This window comes from Pan paniscus, chromosome 16, assembly GCF_029289425.2.
Source record: "Pan paniscus chromosome 16, NHGRI_mPanPan1-v2.0_pri, whole genome shotgun sequence".
Taxonomy (NCBI): domain Eukaryota; kingdom Metazoa; phylum Chordata; class Mammalia; order Primates; family Hominidae; genus Pan; species Pan paniscus.
In genome coordinates, this window is record NC_073265.2 from 44,465,284 (window position 1) to 44,491,099 (window position 25,816).

The following is a 25,816-nucleotide window of genomic DNA, read 5'->3' on the forward strand; positions in this document are numbered from 1 at the left end:
AAAGAGGTTTAATGGACTCACAGTTCCATATGGCTGGGGACACCTCACAATCACAGCAGAAGCTGAGGAGGAGCAAGTCACGTCTTACGTGGATGGCAGCAGGCAAAGAGAATGAAAACCAAATGAAAGGCGAAACCCCTTTAAAATAATCAGATCTCGTGAGACTTATGCACTATCATGAGAACAGCGTAGGGAAAACTGGCCCCATGATTCAATTATCTCCCACCAAGTCCCTCCCACAACACGTAGGAATTATGGGAGCTATAATTCAAGATGAGATTTGGGTGGGGACACAGCCAAACCATATCACCCTTCCTTCCTTGTCCTTCTTACTCATTTTTTATCTGGCTATTCTTCAACATTTATCTTTTCATTTTAACTCTAGAATCAGTTTGTATAGTTATAATCTTCAAATACACACATTTTTCCTTTTATTGGATACTTTTTCTTGTCTAGTCATTCAACCAGTAATTCCAGAGTAATGTTAAATAACAAAGGCACATACCAGAAATTTTAGTAATAAACATCTGCCCAATACTTTATTGTCAACCAAGAGACTGAAAATTATTTTACTTTTCTTTATTCTTCCTCTCCTATCCTCCTCAACAATTATGGAAGAGCCTCACCAATCTTTGCAAACTTTACACAGTTCCTTCCCAACTCTGTTTGTTCCTACTACTTCACCAAGAAATTTTATACCCTTCCCATATACATGAACACCCAGGTTTACCCTCTTACCTTTGATGTCAGAGGCCACATCATTTATCTGTGTTAATTTCATACCTTAAGGCTTCATCTGAGACTTTGTTCCCTTCAGTCCATGAACATATTCAGTGCTTCACTTTAGAATGAATGTGTGTATAGCCAGCCTTAGAAATTGTTTTTTTTCTTTCCACCTATTTTAATGGAATACAAGATTGAACTGAAATCTTGGAAATATGATTCCATTTATCCTTCTTAGGGTTTATGATTCCTAAATCTAAGGGTATGGGTCTTTTATCATTACTGGAAAATTCTCAGCTATTATCTTTTCATATAGTGCCTCTTCCTTCAGTTTCTCTAATTTCTCCTCATAGAATTCCTACTAGATATAAGTTGGAGCTTTTTTTCTTCCCTCTGTGTCTTTTAACCCCTCCAGGACTTTCTCCTTATCTCTGTCTGCTGAATTATGGGTAATTTCCTCTGACCTGCCTTCTAGAATTTCCTCTTCAACTCTGTCAAACCTGTCATTTAACCTCTAACCATTAAGTTTTGAATATCAATGGCTGTATTTTTCATTGTTGGAAGTTTTTGGGGTTTTTTTTTTTTATTCAAACCAGTCTGGTATCTATAATATTGTCTTCTTTTCTGGATTTTTTAGTTCCTTTCATTTTTGTGATTATCTTAAACACTTTGACTTTATGGTCTGCTTCTGATAAGTATATTATTTGAGGTTCTTAAGTGCCAAATCCTGCTGGCTGTTTGGTCTGCTGGCCCTTGCTAATGACTGGAGGTAAGAATGAAGAAGAAATAGATTGTAATTTTTCATTGTAATCTTATCCATAGTAGGGTGTCTTTTGGCCTGTGCAGAAATGTTCCATCTGCAAACATTTTTGCTTTGCTTCCACCAAGTAATCCAGAACAAATCCCTTCTTTAAAATGTTAATTTTTGTTAATTTCTTGATTGAACATACCCAGAAAAATTAGGTATTATACACTTTAACCTTAAACCTGTGTTCAAGCCGACTTGTGGTTGTAAATTTTCACAAGAGATTAAAGACATAGACTAGGTTGGCCGGGCACGGTGGCTCACGCTTGTAATCCCAGCACTTTGGGAGGCCAAGTTGGGTGGATCACAAGGTCAGGAGTTCAAGAGCAGCCTGGACAAGATGGTGAAACCCCATCTCTATTAAAAATACAAAAATTAGCCGAGTGTGGTGGCATGTGCCTGTAATCCCAGCTACTCGGGAGGCTGAGGCAGAGAATTGCTTGAACCCGGGAGGCAGAGGTTGCAGTGAGCCAAGATCTCACCACTGCACTCCAGCCTGGGTGACAGAGCAAGACTCCATCTCAAAAAGAAGAATAATTAAAAAAAAAAAAACCATAGAGCAGGTCCTGGATTTCTGTGTGTTTGGGGACAAAGGGCTGCAGTTTCATCACCCTATTCTCAACAGGCCCAAGGTTTTCTTTACTAATTCTTTGTAGCCATTATAACAAAGCATCCTGATTACCGATACTGGCAAAACCAAACCAAAAGCAAACCACAATCAGCATCAGGTTGTTTTAAGTTCCATCTGTTGTCTGTTTTTAAGGGGAAGGAGGTGGTCTTAGGGCATTGCCCATATTTTTTTGAGAAATCATCAGTACATTTTTAAAAAATATGTTCATACTTTATCCAGCATTATCTAAGTATCTTATAATGGAAGAGCTTATAAGTTTTATAAATACCTATATTACCAATAACAGAAGAGCTGGAAATACCACCATAGAGATTTCCAATTTATAAAAATACTAAGTGAAACATGTCTTAAATAGATTGTTAGCCATCTTGACATCAACTTCAAAAGATCAGAAATTATCTCTCAGAATTCTTAATTTTTTTTTTTTTTTTTTTGAGATGAAGTCTTGCTTCGTCACCCAGGCTGGAGTTCAGTGGCATGATCTTGGCTCACTGCAACCTCTGCCTCCCAGGTTCAAGCGATTCTCCTGCCTCAGCCTCCCCAGTAGCTGGGATTACAGGAATGAGCCACCACGCCCAGCTAATTTTGCATTTTTAGTAGAGACTGGGTTTTACCATGTTGGCCAGGCTGGTCTCCAACTCCTGATCTCAGGTGATCTACCCACTTCAGCTCCCAAAGTGCTGGGATTACAAGCATGAGCCACCACACCTGGCCTAGATTTCTTGATTTCTTACAATGAATTAGTATGGACTTACTATATGTGAACCTTTTTAAACATTTTTAACGCTGTTTTTATTTTCAAATTGCAGTCTTCTGTCTTTTAACATTAACAGTGGCCCCTTTTGAAAACTCTTTCTCTTGACCCTGCTGCCTCTTTAAGTCCTTTACTCAGTCAATTAACAAACATTTGAGTACCTATTGTGTACCAGGCCTTTTTCTGAGTGACGGTAACAGTTTTGAAGAAAACTACCTAAATCCCTGTCCTTGTTTGTGGAGCTTGTATCTTAGTGGATGTAGACAAATATATAAATATGTCAAGTGAATCACTTGTCAGCCTCTTGGCTAAGAATAATTGTACATACATCAGGTGGTGAAATATTTACATTGAGTGATATGAAGAAACGCAAAGCAGAACAACAGGTCAAGGAGTGACAATCTGGTTGGGGCCATGAATGGGAGTGACTGCTCTTTTATATAAGGTGGTCAGCAAAGTTCTTTGGACAAAGTGGCATTTGAACAGTCTTAAAGGATGGGAGAGGTATACATGGAACACTAGCATTCCAGACAGAGGGAACTGCAAATGCAAGAGATCTGAGGCAGGAACATGTTTGACTGCTCCAAGGAGGCCAGTGTGCCTGAGAAGAGTGAGTTGGACAGTGGTAAGAAATAAGGTCAGAAGGTCAGAGAAGCCATCTCTCCACATATACCCTCCTCATCCAATCCATGACTGTACCCGCCCCAGCGTCTCTTGCATCATCTCTCAGCCCTGCCTGATCTTAGTTCAGGCCTTAATCATCCTTGTTTTGTTTATCTGAGATTGTCTACTACAACACTTCCCAAATATAGGTGCTCAATACATGTTTGATAACTTTTTTTTTTTTTTTGAGACAGAGTTTTGCTCTTGTTGCCCAGGCTGGAGTGCAACCTCCGCCTCCTGGGTTCACGCGATTCTCCTGCCTCAGCCTCCCAAGTAGCTGGGATTACAGTCATGCGCCACCACGCCCAGCTAATTTTGTATTTTTAGTAGAGATGGGGTTTCTCCATGTTTGTCAGGCTGGTCTCAAACTCTCGACCTCAGGTGATCTGCCTGCCTCGGCCTCCCAAAGTGCTGGGATTACAGGCGTGAGCCACTGCGCCCAACCTGATAACATTTTTAATTACTTTTCCAGAATATGTTGTCTTGGCTGGCCCCTCAGTGAGCACCTAATGGAACGTGTATCCCTGAATTTCATTTCCTTTGGCATTACAACCTCTGGTATGAAACTTTGTGATAATAAATACAGTTACATTCACACACAAATTTGACAGACTAGACCACTTTTTTATTACAGCTTAATTGGCACATGGTTCACTGAAGATACACTTCACTTTTACATAGGCTTGTAAATAGAAAAATACATTGATGCACAAAAAATATAGTACTTCAATACCAAACTTAAATGATTTCCAAAAAGAATACAGGTTATTTCAATAATTAAAGGTGGCTTTTGTGTGTGCACTATATCATGTATACACTTAATTGTATGTTTAAGGCCAGTGGAATCTATAGCTAATTACTCATTTGGTTCTTGAAAACTGAAACATGCAAACATTCTTATTTTTATGTTTAAAGACATTTAATGTGTTATTCTAACACAAATACACCATATAGAATATGCCCTGATATGTAGCTGTAAAATTATGTTGTACTGCACTGAAGTCTTATGGCAACTATATAAGGCACTGCAGTGTGATTATGACCCTGCTCTTTTTTTTTTTTTTTTTTTTTGAGACAGAGTCTCCTCTGTCACCCGGGCTGGAATGCAGTGGCGCGATCTCGGCTCACTGCAAGCTCCGCCTCCCAGGTTCACACCATTCTCCTGCCTCAGCCTCCTGAGTAGCTGGGACTACAGGTGCCCACCACCACGCCCAGGCCATTTTTTTTTTTTTTTTTTTTTAGTAGAGATGGGGTTTCACCGTGTTAGCCAGGATGGTCTCGATCTCCTGACCTCGTGATCCGCCCTCCTCGGCCTCCCAAAGTGCTGGGATTACAGGTGTGAGCCACCACGCCTGGCAACCCTGCTCTTGAAATGTCTAAATCTTTTCCTCACTAGCATATACAATTCAAATGCACAGGCCTCCGTGACTTCTTTGGAATTTAAAAGAAGCCTTCATTTCAAGGACAGAAATATGTAAAATTTTACCAACCATGGCTAAGTTTGTTATGGGAGTAGTGGAAGGACAGTGGGAAAAAAAATAGGTTTTTTCATGATACTTATATTTTTCCTTTTTTAAAAATAAATTTAGGGGGTACAAGTACAGTTTAGATACATGAATATATTGTGTAGTCGTAAAGTCTGGGCTTCTAGTGTAACCATCACCCAAATATACTTGTATTTTTCTAATTACAGTTCTACCAAACATTTGCCACCACAAAATACATGTATTTTTATTCTTTATTTAAATTATGGTGAGTGATATTTCTTCCTAAATAGCCATTAAGATCTCTGGAAGTTTTGATCTACTTTATTCAAACCACTTTAATAAATAAGACTTTTCACCTAAATGAAATACCTTTGAATTTTATAAACAACTTCCATGAAACATATATTAAAACCACCTTTAATTTGGTATGAAGACACTTTGGCAATGCAGCGGAATAAATGATCTTGGCAAGACCCAGCAAGTACAGTACATGCTCGTGAGCTCTATGAAAAATATAGGCTATAGAATACTTCATTTTTCTTTTAGTGAACTACAATACAAATGTGACTGCTTCAATATGAACATCTATCTTCCACCAAATAGCAAACAGGCATCTTATGTAATTAAAGACTAATTATTTCAATTCCACCAATGGAAAAGCAAAACAAGTTGCAAATATCAACAATACAGAGCCTGCTGGTAAAGACAGAGATGAGTAATTTATAAGCTAATAAAGCTGCAGCCTGAGGATGCCAGATCAACATTATAAATATGAAGAAAAAGAAACTAAATATTTACTCATCACAAATAACTCGGCATAAGCACCAGCTACGTTCAGGTGCGGCCAGCACATAGGCCAAGTATAAATGTACAATCACAGTGAACTAAAGCCATAAAATCTAGTTCCCTGACCCTTCAATCAATCATTCAGAGCAATGGGAATATAGCGGGGAGACAGAAGTCCCACTTTGGTTGCTCATATTACATTAAGCCAGCCTGCCCCACCCCAATCCCCTTCCCACCAACAAAAAAGTCACTGTGAGTGTATAATTGGTCAATCCAGTTTATCCAAGGTCTATAGATATAGCCATGATTTGTCCTATATTCATGTTAAATAGAATGCTTACATAAAATTAATACTCAAAGACATTGAGCTGATGTGCATGTATATTCTTATTTAACATTTAAGTGGCTTTAATGGTATTTTAGAATGTCACCTATGGCATGAGTCTTTAAATCTGGATTGAAGACTGTGGCGGTTTTATAACTGCATGTAAGATCTTAAATGTAAGACTCTGGGCCTACCTACATTAAGGCAAGTGACAGTACCCTCATTCATTCTACATAATAAATACACTCTTCTGTGACTGCAAAATTCTGAATCCTTGAATGATCTACTATAATAGGCTAAGGTTTTATAAGGCACTTTTGGCTCTGAAATATTTCTCCTAACTCTCAGGCTGAATCTTAAAGAAATATTTACAAAGCTGCAACGAATTAATTTTAGAACCGGATGCTTTATTCATAGGTCTAATGGGGATGGTGAGAAGCAATTTGTACACAATGCCCATTAATCTCTCACTGTGCCATGTATCAATCATAGAGAAGATCCCAGGCACGGGCCACCTGAACTACTATGTCGCTTACTTGACTTCTCAACAGCCACATGCCCCTTTCTCCTTTTCTTCACTTAACTGATCCGTAGAGGCATGACCATTTGATCGCACCACTCCTTCAGGAATCCAGGACTTGTCCACACACCGTTCCATTCGCTTCATTATCAGGTCCAGAAGCATCTCAATTGCTTGGCTTATGTTTGTCCCATTGGCAGCACTAGTTTCAAAGTAGGGGATTCTGGAAGACAGAGACAACTGAGGTAACAACATGTGGAGGGAAAGGACAGTGACCTTTGCTCTTGATAATTCAAATTAGAGAATCAATAGAATACAAATATACAAGATGACAAACATTTTACCACCCCAGAGTACATTAAAAAGTGAAAAAGACAATAAAATACTCACACTGCATTTCCAGTAGATATGCAAAACTGGAAATTTTAGACTCTTCAAAATATCAATTTTCGGCTGGGCACAGTGGCTGACACCTCCCAGCACTCTGGGAGGCTCAGGTGGGCAGATCACCTGAGGTCAGGAGTTCAAGACCAGCCTGGCCAACATGCGGAAACCCCACCTCTACAAAAAATACAAAAATTAGCCAGGAATGGTGGCATACACCTGTAATCCCAGCTACTGGGGAGGCTGAGGCTCAAGAATCACTTGAACCCAGGAGGCAGAGGTTGCAGTGAGCCAATATTGTGCCACAGCACTCCAGCCTGGGCAATAGAGTTAGACTGTCTCAAAAAAAATCAATTTTCATTTTTTTAAAGGACCAGATTTATTCAATATATATTTTGGCAATACATATTGATTTACTGTAAAAAATTTATAAAAAGATATAAGTAGGGGATTCTGGAAGACAGAGACAGAATTAAATCTTCTTTCATTTAAGTTTTTGGAGGGTTTTTTGTTTTGAGACAGAGTCTCTATCACCCAGGCTGGAGTGCAGTGGCACGATCTCAGTTCCCAGGCGACTTCCCAGGCATCAATCCTCCTACCTCAGCTTTCCAAGTAGCTGGGACCACAGGTGCACACCACCACACCTGGCTAATTATTGTATTTTCTTGTAGAGACAGGGTTTTACCATGTTGCCCAGGCTGGTTTCGAACTCCTGAGCTCAAGCTACCCACCCGCCTTGGCCTCCAAAGTGCTGGGACTACAGGTGTGAGCTGCTGCACCCGGCCTAGTTTTAAGAATTTAAAACTTGATTCTTGGTATGAAAGCCGTTTAAATTCCTCTAAGTGAAAAGTAAAACTTGAAAACTTTTAGAAGAAAATATAACAGACTTATCTTTTTGACATTGGAATAAGAAAGGATTTCTTAATATAGCTATAAAAGCTCAAACCACGGAGAACAAGTTTGATAATCTTGACAATGTTAAAGTTTAAAACTTTGGTGCCACAACATATATCATAAGCAAAGTTAAAAGATGAGCGACAGGCCAAAATACATGGCATTTCATATAACTTGCAAACGGGTTAGCATCCGAAAAAATAATTCCTCAAATGAATTAAAGTAATAAACAAGATAATATGAAACAGACTAAGGATATGCATGGGAAATTCTTAGAAATTACATTTATGAAAAAATGTTCAACCTCACCCAAAATAAGGGAAATGCAAGTTAAAATAATGGTATATTAACTCACACCCACCAGATTGGCAAAAATATAGAAATCTCCCAATATCAAGTATTGCCAAGGAGAAGAAAAGAGGAACTTGCATTTACTGCTTATGTAAGTATAAACTGTTATAACTACTTTGGAAAATAAGACGGTAATATCTGGTAAAATTGAAACATGCATGCACTATGACCCAGCAACAGCACTCCTGGGTATACATCTAAAGCAGAGCCAAGGCATGTTGATGGGCAGGAAGTGAGTTACAGGGATACATGAGATATCAGCAATCCCTCAGTCCTTAGGGCAACTTAGAAGGTCTTAGGGCAGCCAGAGTCCCTGAACCAGTCTCCTCCAAACTTGAGCAGCCTTATCTATTTATCCCAGTGAGCTGTACAAATATTATCATTTTCTGCAGGTGCCATCCTATGAAAAATATTCAGAAACCCTGTGCTGGAGCAGCACTATCCAATAGAACTTCCCACAGTGACAGGAACTTTCCATATGTATATCATCCAGTACAATAACTACTAGCCACGTGTAGCTATTGAGCACTTAAAATGTGGCTAATGCAACCAAAAACGTGACTTTTTTGTTTTTGTTTTTGTTTTGTTTTGTTTTTTAGAGATGGAGTCTCACTTTGTTGCCCAGGCTGGAGTGTAATGGTGTGATATTGGCTCATTGCAACCTCTGCCTCCCAAGTTCAAGCGATTCTGGTACCTCAGCCTCCCAAGTAGCTGGGACTACAGGAACAGGCCACCACTCCCAGCTAATTTTATCATGTTGGCCAGGCTGGACTCAAACTCCTGACCTCAAGTGATCTGTCTGCCTCCACTCCCAAAGTGCTGGGATAACAGGCATGAGCCACCACATCTGGCCAAAAAACCTGAACTTTTAACTTAAATAGCTACATGTGACCAGTGGCTATCATACTGGATAGTGCAGCCCTAGAGAAGCTCTCACATATGTACACGTGGCATCGTCTAATGGAATAGATATTACAGAACTATTTGTAATAGGGAAAAAATTTACCTAAACGTCCATCAATAAGCGCATGAATAGTGATATTTTTATACAATGAATTATACAATGCTTAAACTGTATCAACATGGCAAAAATTAAACATTGAATTAAAAAACCAACTTGTATGATACAAGATCATTTGTGTGAAGAACACAATTACACATCATTATAAAAACATCTATGTAGTAAAAGTACAACTTCTTGGACTAGAAATATATAATTTTGACTGCTTTTAGCTAAAAGTAACCGAAAATTGTGGCTCAAATTGGCATGAATCACAAGTAGGAATTTATTGTAATGCATAATGAACACAGAACTAGAGAGTTTCCAGTGTTAATTGGGTTGCCAAACGGTAGAAACAAAGAGCCTAGATTCATCTCATCCTTCTGTTCTGCCATCCTCCACATGTCAGCTTTCTCCACAATCTGACTCCCTTCATGACCCCAGAAGTTAAAACATTCCAGGCATCACATCTCAACACACCAAAGTTCCAAGGAAGAAAGGACTCTTCCTCTGTGTGCCTCCCTCAGGAGAGAGGAAATCTTTCCCACAAGTCCCTGGAAGACTTTCCCTCGTGTCTCATTGGTCAAAACTGTATCACATGCCAATGCCTAAACCAAACTCTGGCAAGAGGAATGGTACACCACCATCACTGGCTTAAACCAATCAGTCTTCCTGGGCTGGTGGCTGGCACCTGCCTCTCTTAAGTAGCATGTCCTCTAGAAGCAGAGTAGATAGCTAAAGAAAATTGAAATTCTATAAATAAAGGCATGAATATTGTCTAGGCAACCAACATCTGCTATAGGAAGTAGACATAGTGTGGTTCCCTCTGAGGAGGTAGGAAGGAGAATGGAATCAGCAAGGAATTTTAAAAGGGACTTCAATTGTATCTGTAAGAAAATTTTATTTTTTATTTATGCATAATATAGTTTCAGAGTAAATATGATCATTTAATACACTGATATAATGTGTAAAGATAAGTATACTTGGGATTGCCATAATCTTAAATATTTGTCTTTTCTTTATACTAGAACGATTGGAATTTTTCCCTCCTAGCTATTTCAAGATATACAATAGATTGTTGTAAACTATAGTCACCCTACTGATCCTTCTAACACTACATCTTATTTCTTCTATCAAACCATATGTTTGTATCTATTAATCAATCTCTCTTCATCCTCCACTCCCTCCTACCCTTCCTGGCCTCTGGTATTCTCCAATCTACTATCTATCTTCATGAGATCCACCTTTGTAGCTCCCACATACGAGTAAGAACATGCAACATTTGTCTTTCTGTGTTTGGCTATTTCAAGTAACATAATGATCTCCAGTTCCATCCAAACTGCTGCAAATGATGGGATTTCATTCTTTTTATGGTGGAATAACATTCCATTGTATATATAAACCATATTTTAATTATCCATTCATCCATTGATGGGTAGATTGATTGCATATCTTAACTCTTGTGGATAGTGCTGCAATAAACATGGGAGTACAGAGAGCAAATACCCTTTTGATATATCTGATATACATCTCTATATATCTTTTGGGATATATATATCTCTCTCTCCTAAGAAAACTTACATAAAACTTTTAAGAAAACTTCCACTAATATATATACACATATATATACACATATATATGTGTATGTGTGTACATATACATATATACACACACACGTGTGTGTACGTATACATATATACACACATGTGTGTATATATACATATATACACACATGTGTGTATATATACATATATACACACATGTGTGTATATATACATATATACACACATGTGTGTATATACACATATATGTGTGTACACATGTGTATACACATATGTGTACACACATATGTATATAGACGTATATATGTATATATACACATATATGTATATATACATATATATACACATATATGTATATATACGTATATACACATATATGTATATATACGTATATACACATATATGTATGTACATGTACACACGCATATATGTGCGTATGTGTGTACATGTACATATATACGCATATATGTGTGTACATGTACATATATACGCATATATATGTGTATGTGTGTACATGTACATATATACGCATATATGTGTATGTGTGTACATGTACATATATACGCATATATGTGTATGTGTGTACATGTACATATATACACATATATGTGTGTGCATATACATATATACACATGTATGTGTATGTGTGTATATATACACACATACACATTTGTATAGTGTATATATGTATGTGTATGTATACATACACATACATATATGTGTGTATGTATATATACACACATACATATATGTACACACATATATGTATGTGTGTATATATACATACACACATATGTATGTGTATGTATACATACACACGTGTATGTATACACATATATGTGTACGTATGTATATATATACACATATATATTAGTGGAGTTGCTGGATCATATGGTAGTTCTATTTTTAGTTTTTTTTTTTAAGAACATCCATACTTTTCTCCACAGTGCTTATGCTAATTTACTTTCCCACCAACAATGTCCGTACATTCACCTTTCTCTGCATCCTCACCAGCATCCACTATTGCCTGTATTTAGGTGTGGTTTTTTTTTTTTTTTTTTTGAGACAGGGGGGAATTACTGCCTATATTTTGGATAAAAGTCATGTTAACTGGATGAGATGTTATCTCATTGCAGTTTTGATTTGCCTTTCTCTGAGTAGTGATATTGAGCATTTTTTCATACACCTGTTTGCCATTTGCAGATCTTTTGAGAAATGTCTATTCAGATCTTTTGCCTATTTTTAAAACAGATTGTTTTTGCTATTGAGTTATTTGAGCCCCTTATATATTCTCGTTATTAATCCCTGATCAGATGGGTAGTTTGCAAATATTTTATCCCATTCTATGGGTTATCTCTTCATTTTGTTGTTTCCTTTGCTGTGTAGAAGCTTTTTAGCTTGATATAAATCCCATATTTCTATTCTTGTGTTGGTTGCCTGTGTTTTGTGGTCTTACCCAAAAAGTTTTTGTCCAGACGAATGACCTGGAGTGTTTCCCAAATGTTTTCTTCTAGTAGTTTCATAGTTTCAAGTCCGATATTTAAGTTTTAATTCATTTTGAGTTGATTTTTATATATGGTGAGAGATAGGGGTCTAGTTACATTGTTCTGCATGTGGCTATGTAGTTTTCCCAGCATCATTTATTGAAGAGAATGTCCTTTCCCCTCTGTTCTTGGTACTTTTGTCCAAGATGAGTTGTCTGTAAATGCATGGATTTTTATCTGGGTTCTCTGTTCTGTTCCATTGGTCTATGTGTCTGTTTTATGCCAGTACCATGCTGATTTGGTTCCTATAGCTTTGTAGTAAACTTTGAAGTCAGTGTGAGGTCTCCAGCTTTGGGCTTTTTTCTTCAGGATTTTGTCAGTTATTGAGGGTCTTTTGTGGTTCCATATAAATTTTAGGATTTTTTCGATATTTGTGAAGAATATTATTGGTATTTTGATAGGGATTGCACTGAGTCAGTAAATTGCTTTGGGAAGTGTTATCATTTTAACAATATTAATTTTTCCAGTCCAAAAGTATGGAATATTTTTCCATTTTTGGTGTCCTCTTCAATTTCTCTCATCTGTGTTTTATAGTTTTCCTTGTATAGATGCTTCACTTCTTTGGTTAAATTGATTTCTAGGTATTTTACATTCTTTGTAGCTATTGTAAATGAGATTGCTTTCTTGATTTCTTTTTCAGATTGTTCCCTGTTGGTGTATATAAATGCTAATGATTTTTGTATGTTGATTTTGTATCCTAAAACTTTACTGAATTCGTTGATCAGTTCTAAATGTTTTTTGGTGTAATCTTTAGGTTAGAAAAAAACTCTTAAAGCAGGCCTGTGGCAAGAAGGCCCAGAAAAGTTAAGCGGTCTGATCAATGTTATTCAGCTAATAAATGACAGAGAAGCAAGCAGGCTCTTCCTATTTTCCTATACAGGTCCTCATATACTATACTATGTCTTGTAAAACAAAATAGGAAATGTCTTCTCAGTGTTTAGTTCAAAGAATACTGATTTCCAAAACTACTAACTAGAAGAAAAAAACTGGGTGAATTCAAATTTTGCAACATGCTATTTTATTAAATGAGTTTCCTGGACTATAACTTATTATTATTATTTTTTTTAGCTTTTCCCCCTTTTTTGCTTCAGGGATTTCTTGTATATGCTCTTCAGAGTGTTCTGGTTTGCCTGAATTGAAACTAGCTGATATATATGAGTCATTTAAAATTGAAGGAAAAAATAACTAAAATTATTTCTTGAGCTACCCAATACTATGTGTCTTACATACATGATTCACTAAATATAACCACTACTGTATTCAGGTACACAATATTCCCATTTCACAAATGATTAAACTAAGGCTGAGAAAGATGAAAGGAACTTGCCCAATTCACAATGCTAGAAATTAGCAGAGTTAGGATTTGGGTCCACAGCTAATTCCAATGCAGCCAGTTTAACCATAGGTTCTACTGGTTCCAAACTAGTATGAGGATTTTCAAAATAAATAAATCTTATGCACTGTACAAGAAGAAAACGCTGGCTTTGGGGAGTATTCAGAGGTCACTGGCCATGTTTATCAAAGGCTTTGCCACTTACCAACTCCAGACTATATTTCTGGACCATACACTTGAAGACATTCTGAATTTTACAGCATGAAGTTGCTCAAGAGCAACAAATCTTTTTTTTTTTTTTGAGACAGAGTCTCACTCTGTTGCCCAGCCTGGAGTGCAGTGGCGCCATCCTGGCTCACTGCAAGCTCCGCCTCCCAGGCTCACGCCATTCTCCTGCCTCAGCCTCCCAAGTAGCTGGGATTACAGGCGGCTGCCACCACGCCCGTTTAATTTTTTGTATTTTTACTACAGACGGTGTTTCACCATGTTAGCCAGGATGGTCTCGATCTCCTAACCTCGTGATCCACCCGCCTCAGCCTCCCAAAGTGCTGGGATTACAGGCATGAGCCACCGCACCCAGCCCATCAAATCTTAAGTGTACATTTGTTTTGTTATCCAAAGACCTGTGGTACAGGTGTAATTTTTAAATAACTCACAAAGCATTGCTTCAAAACTGTATAGCTGTTTTTCACATAATCTTGAGAAATCAGTCTTCTTGTCGAAGTCATCCTTTATACATTTGAGATGGTCTTTGCAACAGGATTAATCAAGTGACAAATTCACCTTGCTTTTCAATAAAGCCATGAAAGTCGTGATAACATTGTATTTCCTTCAACTGTTGACTTCATTGCCACCACTTGTGAGGAATCTAACCAAAATGTTCTTAGATATCAAAACAACAAAGCAAAGTTATTTTATTATCTCAGGGAGTCCTGCAATTGAATTCAGTAAAGTATTTCTTAAATTTATTAGAACTTTAAAGTCCTCCACGATTACTGTTCTTGAAGAATGTTTTTGTTTTTCTGTATTCTCATAGCATGTTAACAACTACATCAGTTATTCTGATTACAATTTACCTTACTCTTTTATTCTTTCTTGGCTAGTAACAGCTTCTATATGAGAGCTTGGTAAAGTTTTCTTTTTTAACTTGTTAATGCTTTTACAGATCTTTTCAGAACTCTTTCACTTCTGATGTTACTAAGAAGCATATTTAGATCAAGGGTTCCCAATCCCCAGGCCACAGACTGGTACCAATCCATGGCCTGTTAGCAACCAGGCCACACAGCAGGAGGTAAGCAGGGGGCCAGCGAGCAAGCGAAGTTTCATCTGTATTTACAGCTGCTCCCCATCACTCACATTACCACCTGAGCTCTGTCTCCTGTCAGATTAGCAGCATCATTAGATTCTCATAGGAGCACAAGCCATATTGTGAACTGCCCATGTGAGGGATCTAGGTTGCACTCTCCTATGAGAATCTAATGCCTGATGATCTGTCACTGTCTCCTATCACCCCCAGATGGGACTGTCCAGTTGCAGGAAAACAAGCTCAGGGCTCCCACTGATTCTACATTATGGTGAGCCGTATAATTATTTCATTATATATTGCAATGTAATGATAATAGAAATAAAGTGCACAATAAATGTAATATGTTTGAATCATTCCGAAACCACCCCCACCTCCACTGGTCCATGGAAAGATTGTCTTCCATGAAACCAGTTCCCAGTGCCAAAAATGTTGGGGACCACTGATTTAGAGGATATATGTGTAGGGACATAAGGCTATTTTTCCAGTATGATTCCTCAGTAATGCTGTCTTATTATTTGATAACTTCCTCCAGGAGGTGATAAGGCCTTGCAACTGAATCTCTGCAATTCTCTGTTTTAGCACAGCTATTAAAAACTGGTTGAGGCTGGGCGCGATGGCTCATGCCTGTAATCCCAGCACTTTGGGAGGCCAAGGTGGGCGGATCACAAGGTCGGGAGATAGAGACCATCCTGGCTAACATGGTGAAACCCCGTCTCTACTAAAAATAAAAAAAATTAGCCAGGCATGGTGGCGGACGCCTGTAGTCCCAGCTACTCGGGAGGCTGAGGCAGGAGAATGGCATGAACCCGGGAGGTGGAGCTTGCTGTGAGCCAAGATCACGCCACTGCACTCCAGCCTGGGCGACAGAGCGAGACTCCGTCTCAAAACAGCAACAACAACAACAACAAAAACTGGTTGAGAAACTATCACCTCATTTGAGTGTTTATCCACCCACCTGTGAGTTCTGCAAGGCAGAGTTGCTCCCCTAACTCCACCATGCTCATATTCTATCATCCTTTTATTTGCTGACTCTAAAATATCTTAATCAGAAAAAAGTTTGTTGGGAAAAATGACATGGTCTTCGCAGTTTTTAAACCTCCTGCTTGCCTCTTAGTTACTGTCAATCTTTTTTCCTCCATCTATCACCTTGCACACAAAATGAAGATAATGCATCTCTGTCCCTCAGTAGTCACATGTAATATTTGATTAACAACTTGAAGAGGCAATCCTTGTGACTGGAGTCAATATGTGTTTATTTATCAAGAATCTACAATATTATTGAGCTAAAATCCTGGGGATAGCTTGTGATGCCATTGTTACAAGAATAGAATTTTAGAATGAGATTTTTCAAAATGTAAATTGTTACATTTTCTTCATTATGATCTTTCTCAATTATATCCATTAAAAATCAGTTAATGTCCACAGAACATTTCTTATACTTAAGGAGAGGGCTTGACCATTCTATCACCTTTGAGAAATACATTACATGAAAAAGCAGTTGAAAAACTCAGATCTCCCACAACAGAATAAATTGGAAATTTCTTAAAAAGTAGTTGAACAGTAAGCTTTTTTAAAATGCTAAATCACAATAATGCATACTTCATTTTAAAAATTCTCTCAAAATCAGTTACAAATATCTTTCCAACTCCAGAGTCTCCAGCCTCATTTGATTCCTTAATTTTCCTCCACAGCTCCTGAAAATTACTTCACCATCATTTTTGAGGAATAAATGAGAAAACATAGTGAAAGTACTTTGAAAACTATAAAACCTGTGCATGGAAGTTATCAACAACATGGACCAATGGTTAAGTGTCATAACCTCAGGCCGGGCGCGGTAGCTCACGCCTGTAATCCCAGCACTTTGGGAGGCTGAGATGGGTGGATCACCCGAGGTCAGGAGTTCAAGACCAGAAACCCCGTCTCTACTAAAAATACAAAAATTAGCCAGGCGTGGTGGCAGGCGCCTATAATCCCAGCTACTCAGGAGGCTGAGGCAGGAGAATCACTTTAACCTGGGACGCGGAGGTTGCAGTGAGCCGAGATCGTGCTACGGCACTCCAGCCTGGGCAACAAAGGGAGACACCGTCTCAAAAAAAAAAAAAAAAAAAAAAAAAAGTCATAACCTCTGGAGTCATGCTGCCTGGCTTCAAATCCTAGTAGTACATCTTACCAACTGTGATTCTGACAAAAGTTTAACCTCTGTGCCTCCGCTGCTTCATCTGTAATACCAAATAACATCAGTATCTTCTTGTAAGGATTAAATGAGTTAATATTTAAAGCACTTAGATCAGAACATGACACATGTACAAACAATAAATGTTTCTTATTTCCAACACAGAATTGGGTTAGGTGATAAAAGCTTATTTGTAATGATGTTATTTAAAACTCAGAACACAGCCAGGCACCGTGGCTCACACCTGTAATCCCAGCACTTTGAGAGGCCAAGGCAGGGTCGGAGTTGAGGTCAGGAGTTCAAGATCAGCCTGGCCAACATGGTGAAACCCCGTCTCTACTAAAAACACAAAAATTAGCTGGGCATGGTGGCACGTGCCTGTAGTCCCAGCTACTAGGGAGGCTGAGACGGGAGGATCTCTTGAACCCAGGAGGCAGAGGTTGCAGTGAGCCGAGATGGTGCTACTGCACTCCAGCCTGAGCAACAGAGGGAGACTCTGTCTCAGATAAGAAAAATAAAAACTCAGAATACATCATCCCAAAAAAGCAATGTCACTAGCAACATGGTAAACATTAAATTCTCAATCTGTGTGTTGTGTGAAAAAAAAAGAATAAAAAATAAAAATAAATTTGCAAACTAACCCATGAACATTGGTTTAATCCACAATGTAGCTGATCTATAAAATCTACAATACTGCTCTAATTCTGGTACCTGGGACCATGCCTCCCTACATCAGAGATGCTGCACTCAGACCTGTCCTGGCCAAAGTGCTTTGTGCCCCCAAAGCATTTGCCTCCCTTACTACTCATTAAACTCCTCACTTTCCAAGCAATCTTCATGAAATGCTGGAAGACAATGGATCTTACTCTACTGATTAATACTGAGGTATAAATGATGCTTCTAGCAGAGCTGTGAGCTACTGTCCAATGTTTATTAACTTAAGCAAATATTTAATTGGTATAATTTCAAGGTATAAGAGCTCTAACTTTTCAAGTTACTCATGCTAAAAGACACACAATATTAACAAGACATAGTTTAGATTTGTAACTCCAAATTCAAGTAACAAACTTCTTTCAATTAAAAGTATATTTTCTTGCCATTTGTAAACCTCTAGGTCATGGGACCAGGAGTCAGGTTAACAACTTTAAAAATCCTTAGACTAATCACTCAGAGTTTTCTGAGCAATTTGAGGCAGTAAGATTTTCATTTCTACAGGAATAAGTGAATAGAGTTCACTCCACTCTCAGCTCTGTGCCAGTAATTGGGCTGTAATCTCATCTAGCAAACTAGATGAGAGCCATAGAAAAGACCCTGAATTAAGACTTTCTTTCCATAAGAAAATGATGTTCCAGGCTGGAGGCGGTGGCTCACCTGTAATCCCAGCACTTTGGGAGGCCGAGACTTGTGCATCATTTGAGGCCAAAAGTTCAGGATCAACCTGGCCAACATGGTGAAACCTCGTCTTTACTAAAAAAATATATAAAAATTAGCTGGGCACAGTGGTGCACACCTGTAGCCCCAGCTACTTGGGAGGCTGAGGCAGGAGAATCGCTTGAATCTGGGAGGCAGAGGTTACAGTGAGCCAAGATCGTGTCACTGCACTCCAGCTGGGTGACAGAGCTAGACTCCATCTCAAAAAAAAAAAAAAAAAAAAAAATTCAAGAGGATGTATTGTTCCCATTTTAACCATAGAAAGAGTGCTATTGTTCCTTTTCTCCACATGGTGGTGCTAATGTAGCACCACCATGGAGCCGTATTGTCAAAGATGAAAAAATTCAGCACTGCTCATCGTATTATTAGTCTGTAAGTGGCCACTTACAGGCCATTTGGAGTACATGCAGACCATTAATTATAATGCATTTCCAAAAATAGATTAATCACAAATTTTAAAATAAAAAATTTAAGTAAACAGATTCAAATCAATGAGAGGGGCATAAACATTTGCAGTTTTTCACCAAGATCTTGCTTGTGGCGTAGGTCAGCATCCTGATTTCTTTTCCATTATTTATTCTCACAAAACTAGAAGATCCTAAATCTCAGTTAGAGGTTGCCAGGAATAACAGCAAGTATGTTTGGTGGTTCTGTCAAATGGCTATAGATATTTGGATCACATGTAGATCTAGAAATTATGAACAAACGTCTCACTAAAGTGAGAAGTGAGTTTCACACTACTTTTCATAGTCTGTTGGATGCTAATTGAACAACATTTCCAGGAAATGGCTGATGTGCTGACTGTTTGAACCTGGGATATTGTGGCAAATGAAATCCCAATCCTCTGCTGAGTTAAATGGAGCTCTGCGAATCAGTCTTGTATGTTTGATTATGACTTATTTGTGTACTTTTCAAACATGCCCAATGCTACATCGCTAAGTTATTTCTCAAATCAAGAAAAGATGTAATCAAGTTTGTAAAAAACTAAACTATTAGAGATCAAGCTATTTGTACCGCATTTCATCTAGTTCAAACTAGAGAAAACAGTGAGCATGCTGTTGAATTAAGCTACTTGAAATCCCTGAAATGATCCAATATGATCCATACTGATATTACTAATGTTGTAAATAAATATTTTTAATTCCTCTTTCATTCCAGAATTCTTGAGCATCTTCCTCAGCAATAACCAGCAGCCTTCAGCAAGGAGAACATCATCTTAAATTTGCTGCCCATTTCTTTGCACAGTACACAAAATCTGTACATTCAGTTGTCATTCTTAGTTCACATTCTTTTTTTTTTTTTTTTTTTAGAGGCGGAGCCTCGCTCTTTTGCTCAGGCTGGAGTGCAATGGTGTGATCTTGGCTCACTGCAACCTCTGCCTCCTGGGTTCAAGCAATTCTCCTGCCTCAGCCTCCCAAGTAGCTGGGATTACAGGCACCCACCATCATACCCAGCTAATTTTTATATTTTTGTAGAGACGGGGTTTCACCATGTTGGCCAGGCTGGTCTCGAACTTCTGAGCTCAGGTGATCCACCCACCTCAACCTCCCAAAGTGCTGGGATTACAGGCATAAGCCACCATGCCCAGCTTTAGATCATATTCACATTTTTCTCTATTTTCCTCAACTCTGAATCAAGACCAAAGGCTTATTATGACCACCAACTATCCTCTGTAAATAAAGTATGGACAGACATTTCAATGCAACCATATTTAGTCACAGAGTGAAGCCCTTGTCTGCTCACTTGTGGTTGGTGCTCCCTCACTACCAATGCCAAGGTCCCTTCCAAGCCTATATCATAGGTGATGTAATTAACTGGGTGAGAAAAAAATCTTCCTCCCTTTAGCATGGATTTTCCAATGAGAAGTCATTGAGCATATTTCACTCACTCATGCATGGCACAAGTAGACAACTGGTTCATATCCTGTACAAGAATGACTTTGTCCAAAGAAAATATCTGCTAGCATGCTCACCTGTCAAGCAAAATGTCTGCTAGCATGCGTCTTTGATAGGAACTCAAAGTGTTGTCTTGAACCAGCAGCAGCAACATCTGGAAACTGATCATCAGTATACATTTGTGGGCTCCAACCCAGACCTACTGAATCAGAAACTGCGGGACCCAGTGTTCAGGTGATTGATTCTGATGCACACTGAAGCTTGAGATCTAATAGTGTCTTCCAAAAGAGGAATGTTGCCAATATTTCATTTTGCTTTCTCTTCTATTTGTCACTGACTTCGTAGCTATCTTTTTAAAGTGTTTCAGTAACCATGTGAACTGTAATCACTTGGCTGGCAGGAGTGCAAATTTGAACAACTTTCTGTTTTGTTCTCTTCTCCAACTTCATTGACAATATCACTCAATATAATACATTGGAAACCATTATGTTGCATTTGTTCCAGGAAAATTCAATTGGTTTACCACAGAGATCACTTTGATTTGTTAGGAAGTGACCTAAGAGCTTCCTATTACAATTTAACCAAGTTTCACAGCAAAAACAAACAAACAACAACAAAAAAAAAACATGGAAAATTAGCGGTAGACTCTTAGGCCACTACAAATTTTTTTTCTGATATTCATTATCATGCATACAATTTGCCCTTTACATTTTTGTCTGTTGTATGAAGTCCTCATTCTCAAATTTACTTGTCCCAGCACACACAGATTAACATTCCATTTTCGCACTGTAGTGTTCTTTATTAGGCTTACAAAGTTCTTCTGAGACATGGTGTTTGATTCTTTGATATGTCTATTCCAGAGAACCAATTGTAAACCAATGATCTGGGGTTTTTTTGTTTGTTTGTTTATTTTTGTTTGTTTGTTTGTTTGTTTTGTTTTGAGACAGAGTTTTGCTCTTGTTGCCCAGGCTGGAGTGCAATGGTGCGATCTTGGCTCACTGCAACCTCTGCCTCACCAGGGTTCAAGCGATTCTCCTGCCTCAATCTCCCGAGTAGCTGGAATTACAGGTGCCCACCACCACACCTGGCTAATTTTTTGTATTTTTAGTAGAGATGGGGTTTCACCATGTTGGCCAGGCTGGTCTAGAACTCCTGACCTCCGGTGATCCACCTGCCTTGGCCTCCCAAAGTGCTGGCATTGCAGGTATGAGCCACCACACCTGGCCCCAGTGATCTGTTTTTATGAATTGAGAATAGAAGACAGCATAATAGTAACAAAAAATGTAAATTTATCAAACAACATACAAATTATATGAAGATATGCCATAAACTTTATCCTGTTTTCTGACTGTTAGCACATGGATAAACTAAACAATATAGTCCTTTAGTGCATGTGTAACCAGTGTAAATGTTCTAAGAATGAAACAAAACATCTGTGAAAATAATCATTAAAGTTATATGCCATATTTGTGAAAGGCATGTGAACCAAATTGTTCCATCATATTTTCCTCTAAAAGTGCCAAACAGCCTACCAAACTACATGTTATGCTTTCTGTATCCTAAGGGACTCTGCTTCTAGCCCTTTCCTTTCTTCAAGGGTTTCAATCATTATCTGCTAAATCCTCTTTTCTCATTTTAACCCAATTCAAAAACTATAGATTGAGCTCCTCTCTATGAAATACTCCATAACCATCGTGACCTGGGCACAGGTCAAAGACAGTCCCCCACATCCCTCAGATACCCCATATGACAGAAGGCAGGGTTAGGCTCTGTGAAACCAGACAGGCTGTGGAATCCTAAGACCGAGGGCACAGGAAACAAGCAAAGGGCTGAAAAAGCCCACAGGGGCAAGAAGTCAAGCCTGACCCTCCCCCAGTACTTGAGAATATACTTGAATGTGCTTGTTTGATCTAGCTAACTCCTCTAACTGCCTTTTTCTTTTTTTTTTTTCTTTGCATTTACTGACATACTCTCAAAAGAATGCTCTAGGATCCATGGTTTCCATTGCTTCATCACTTACTTCCTCCTTACCCATTGCAACATACCTCACAGCTTCAACACTTCAGCATTCTCTGTGGTAATCGTTCTCTCCCTGTTTCTTTTCCACTACGTTACATGAGTGCCTCTCAGGGGAGCAGGGGGACATTTCAGACTGGCCGGTAAGGCTCTGTCAACCTCCACCTCAGAATCACCTAAGTCACTGGTTCTCAACCATTGCACATGAAGATCACGTGGGGAGATTTTAAAAGATACCAATGCCCAGGCTTTGTAATGAGTCAGCTTGGCTAGGCTAAACAACATTTCCCAGAATGCCCTTTCTGGTTAGGGTGGGCCACAAAAGAGATTTGGGGGCAATTTTGGGGGTAAGAAGTGAAGCAACCTCCATTTCATAGCCCTCATATATTGTCGCTTATCTGCTGGCTCATCTTATTGTCATAAACCTGCAACTAGACCTGCACCTGGGCCAGGTGATGTTGTTAGCCCTGTGACAAAGGGCCCCAGTTTCTGCAGGACACCCACACCAGCCAGGTCAGAGGCAACAGGAAGTGACATGGGTTTTAGTCCCTCATTATGGGCACCAGCTGGTTCTCACTTTTTCCATCCATCCCCCATTTCACATCCTTCTCCCCTTCCTGTCTGACTGTCCTGTCCTTCAAGCTTCAGCATCAGACACAAAGACAACACCTTACAGAGACTACTTACCCAGCTCCCACAATTGCATATGCTCAAATTCCTGTAACAGATCCCTTCATGTATAGGTATGCTTCTTCAAGTGAACCCTGCCTGAGAAACTCCTCCAAACCAATTATGTCTGATGGTCAGAGGTGAAGCCCAGACATGAGAATGTGTTAAAAGTTCTCTGGATGTTTCTAACATGGTTAAACACCATCTGCCCTAGGGTAAAAACCTCTACATGCAATTGCAAGTCCTTGCCAGAGTAAGCCTATAGTGGATGGGAATCCTTCAGCTGAGCTAGCCTTGAGAAAAACCTAAAATCCTGCCCTACTCTAAGTGTTTTTCCTGATTTATTCTTCCTTTTCCTTTTTCACAAAGCTAGCCTCTGCCCACCCCACAGACCACTGCAATCTATCAATCTCTAGTCTTTCCTCCCTCCCCACCTATAGCCTATAGACTGATCTGGAAATGTAAACATAACATCCCTCCATGCTCAAAGGCTTTCAGCAACTCCCTGTCCTCCAGGGATCAAATCTAATCTCCTTACCTGGTATTCAAACCTCTCCAGAGTCTGGCTTCTTCCTACCTGGCCAACCTATCCTCCCCCTCCCTTCCCAGTATAAACCCTACCAGCTTTCTGAACCTCCATCAACCAAAGAAAGAATAAAGCAGTGATCACACAATAAAAAGGGAAAGGTTTTCTCTTGGCCTTCTTGGATTCTGCTAACCACCAAAGCCACAAACTAGGTAACATCCCCTACACCATCTACACCATCTCTATTTCTCTCCCCTCCCTTCTCAACCCACTTGCTTCCTTCCTCTTTTAATGCTATTAAGGGTTTGAATTTACATATGGGTTCTCATTGTGTGAGAGGCAGAAAGAAAGTAAAGTAAAAATTCCTTTAAGAGGCACCCTTAACACTTTAATACTTTAATAAGCAGCAGCTGACCACTTCTTTCATGTCCCATTCATGCTGCTGCTGCTGCTGCTATGATCCTATTCCCAGAACTCAAGGAGAACGACAGTATTTTGCTGACCCTCCACCACAAGACCATAGACTAAGCCGAAGGAGATCTCACACTCCTCTCCCAGCATAGAAATTTCAAAACCAGCACCTAGTCTGCAATAACCAATAAGCCCTTCTTATATGCTAGCATTCTCTACCATAGTACATGAAGTGGCTTTGAAATTTCCTTGCTGAGGCTGGGTGTGGTGGCTCATACCTGTAATCCCAGCACTTTGGGAGGCTGAGGCGGGTGGGTCACAAGGTCAGGAGTTGGAGACCAGCCTGGCCAATATGGTACCAGAAACCCCATCTCTACTAAAAATACAAAAATTAGCCGGGCATGGTGGTGGACTCCTGTAGTCCCAGCTACTTGGGAGGCTGAGGTAGGAGAATCGCTTGAACCCGGGAGGCGGAGGTTGCAGTGAGCCGAGATTGTGCCACTGCACTCCAGCCTGGGTGACAGTGTGAGACTCTGTCTCAAAAAAAAAAAAAAGAAAAGAAAAGAAAGGAAAAGAAAAGAAAAGAAAAAAGAAATTTCCTTGCTCAACATGGAGGATTTCTTTACCCCAGGAGTCTCCTATTTGCATCTTGGAAAGAAGGCCTTACATACTTAAGGCGCCTCTGAGACAACTCAAAGTTGTCTCTCTGCAAATGCCAAGAGTTTGAGAAAATGGGACCAAAGCACTGAAGGAAGCCCTTGCCACATGCATTTTCAATGGATCCTACTATCATATCGTATAAAAAGGACACATTCAACATGCCCCAAGGCCTATGGCTGAGGTTTTGCTTTAATTGTCCACTTTTGTCTTTTTCATTACCATTCACCTGCTAATGTTTATATTGAAAATGTTTTCTCTAGACTTCTCCACAAAAATACTCACCCATATTTCTCTGCGAGTGCTATGGCTTCCTCCTCTTTCACTACTCTCTGGTCCTCCAGATCACTCTTGTTTCCACACAGCACTATATCTGGGTTTTCACAATATGCATGCATCTGTAGCTGGCCTATTAATATAAGAAAGTTTATTATATATTTAAATAATAATGTAAGTGTATGATCAGTGAACAATACATGCAAAAGTGCTTTGAAGACTGTAATGTATATATAGATATTGGGAATTGACATGCTTTCAAAGCATCAGTAATCTTATCTGTAAAGCTGAATAGTTGGGGCAGAAATATAAAACCATTCTTAAGCACATACCCCAGTTTATTGATATTGGAGAGTTTATAGGAGAATGTGCTACCTCTCAAGTGTGAGGGCCCACATGTGCACATGCACACACATGCACACAAACACATACAAAACACCTTTCTTTTTTATGAAGGCTATTTGAAAAGAAAGTTGCAGGAGTTCCTAGGGTTTACTGCTAATCTTAAAACTGTTTTTATGTGTTTTTTTCTCCATAGCAATGACATTTCTAAAAGAATTGTTTTTCTCCAAACTAATCTATTTCTATCCAAAATGTTTTTCACATTTTTCTATTATCCTAGGGCAGAATCAACTCATTTAAAACAAACAAGATACAGGCTTCAATGAGAAGAAAAGACCCAGAATAAACAGTA

At 39.0% G+C, this 25,816-nt stretch overlaps 1 protein-coding gene across 5 annotated transcripts in view; it reads right to left on the minus strand.

Annotated features, from left to right (window-relative positions):
- Nucleotides 1-4,179: 4,179 nt before the first annotated feature.
- Nucleotides 4,180-25,816, minus strand: part of RAB27A (RAB27A, member RAS oncogene family) — a 91,965-nt gene continuing 70,328 nt past the window's right edge. For all 5 annotated transcript variants that reach the window (XM_003827866.8, XM_014341503.6, XM_003827864.7 and 2 more), the window contains 2 exons: nucleotides 25,132-25,255; nucleotides 4,180-6,917 (listed from right to left, as the gene is read on the minus strand). In XM_003827866.8, coding sequence (XP_003827914.1) covers nucleotides 6,719-6,917; nucleotides 25,132-25,255 — 323 coding nt within the window. In that variant the 3' untranslated portion in view covers nucleotides 4,180-6,718. The remainder of the gene's footprint in view (nucleotides 6,918-25,131; nucleotides 25,256-25,816) is intronic.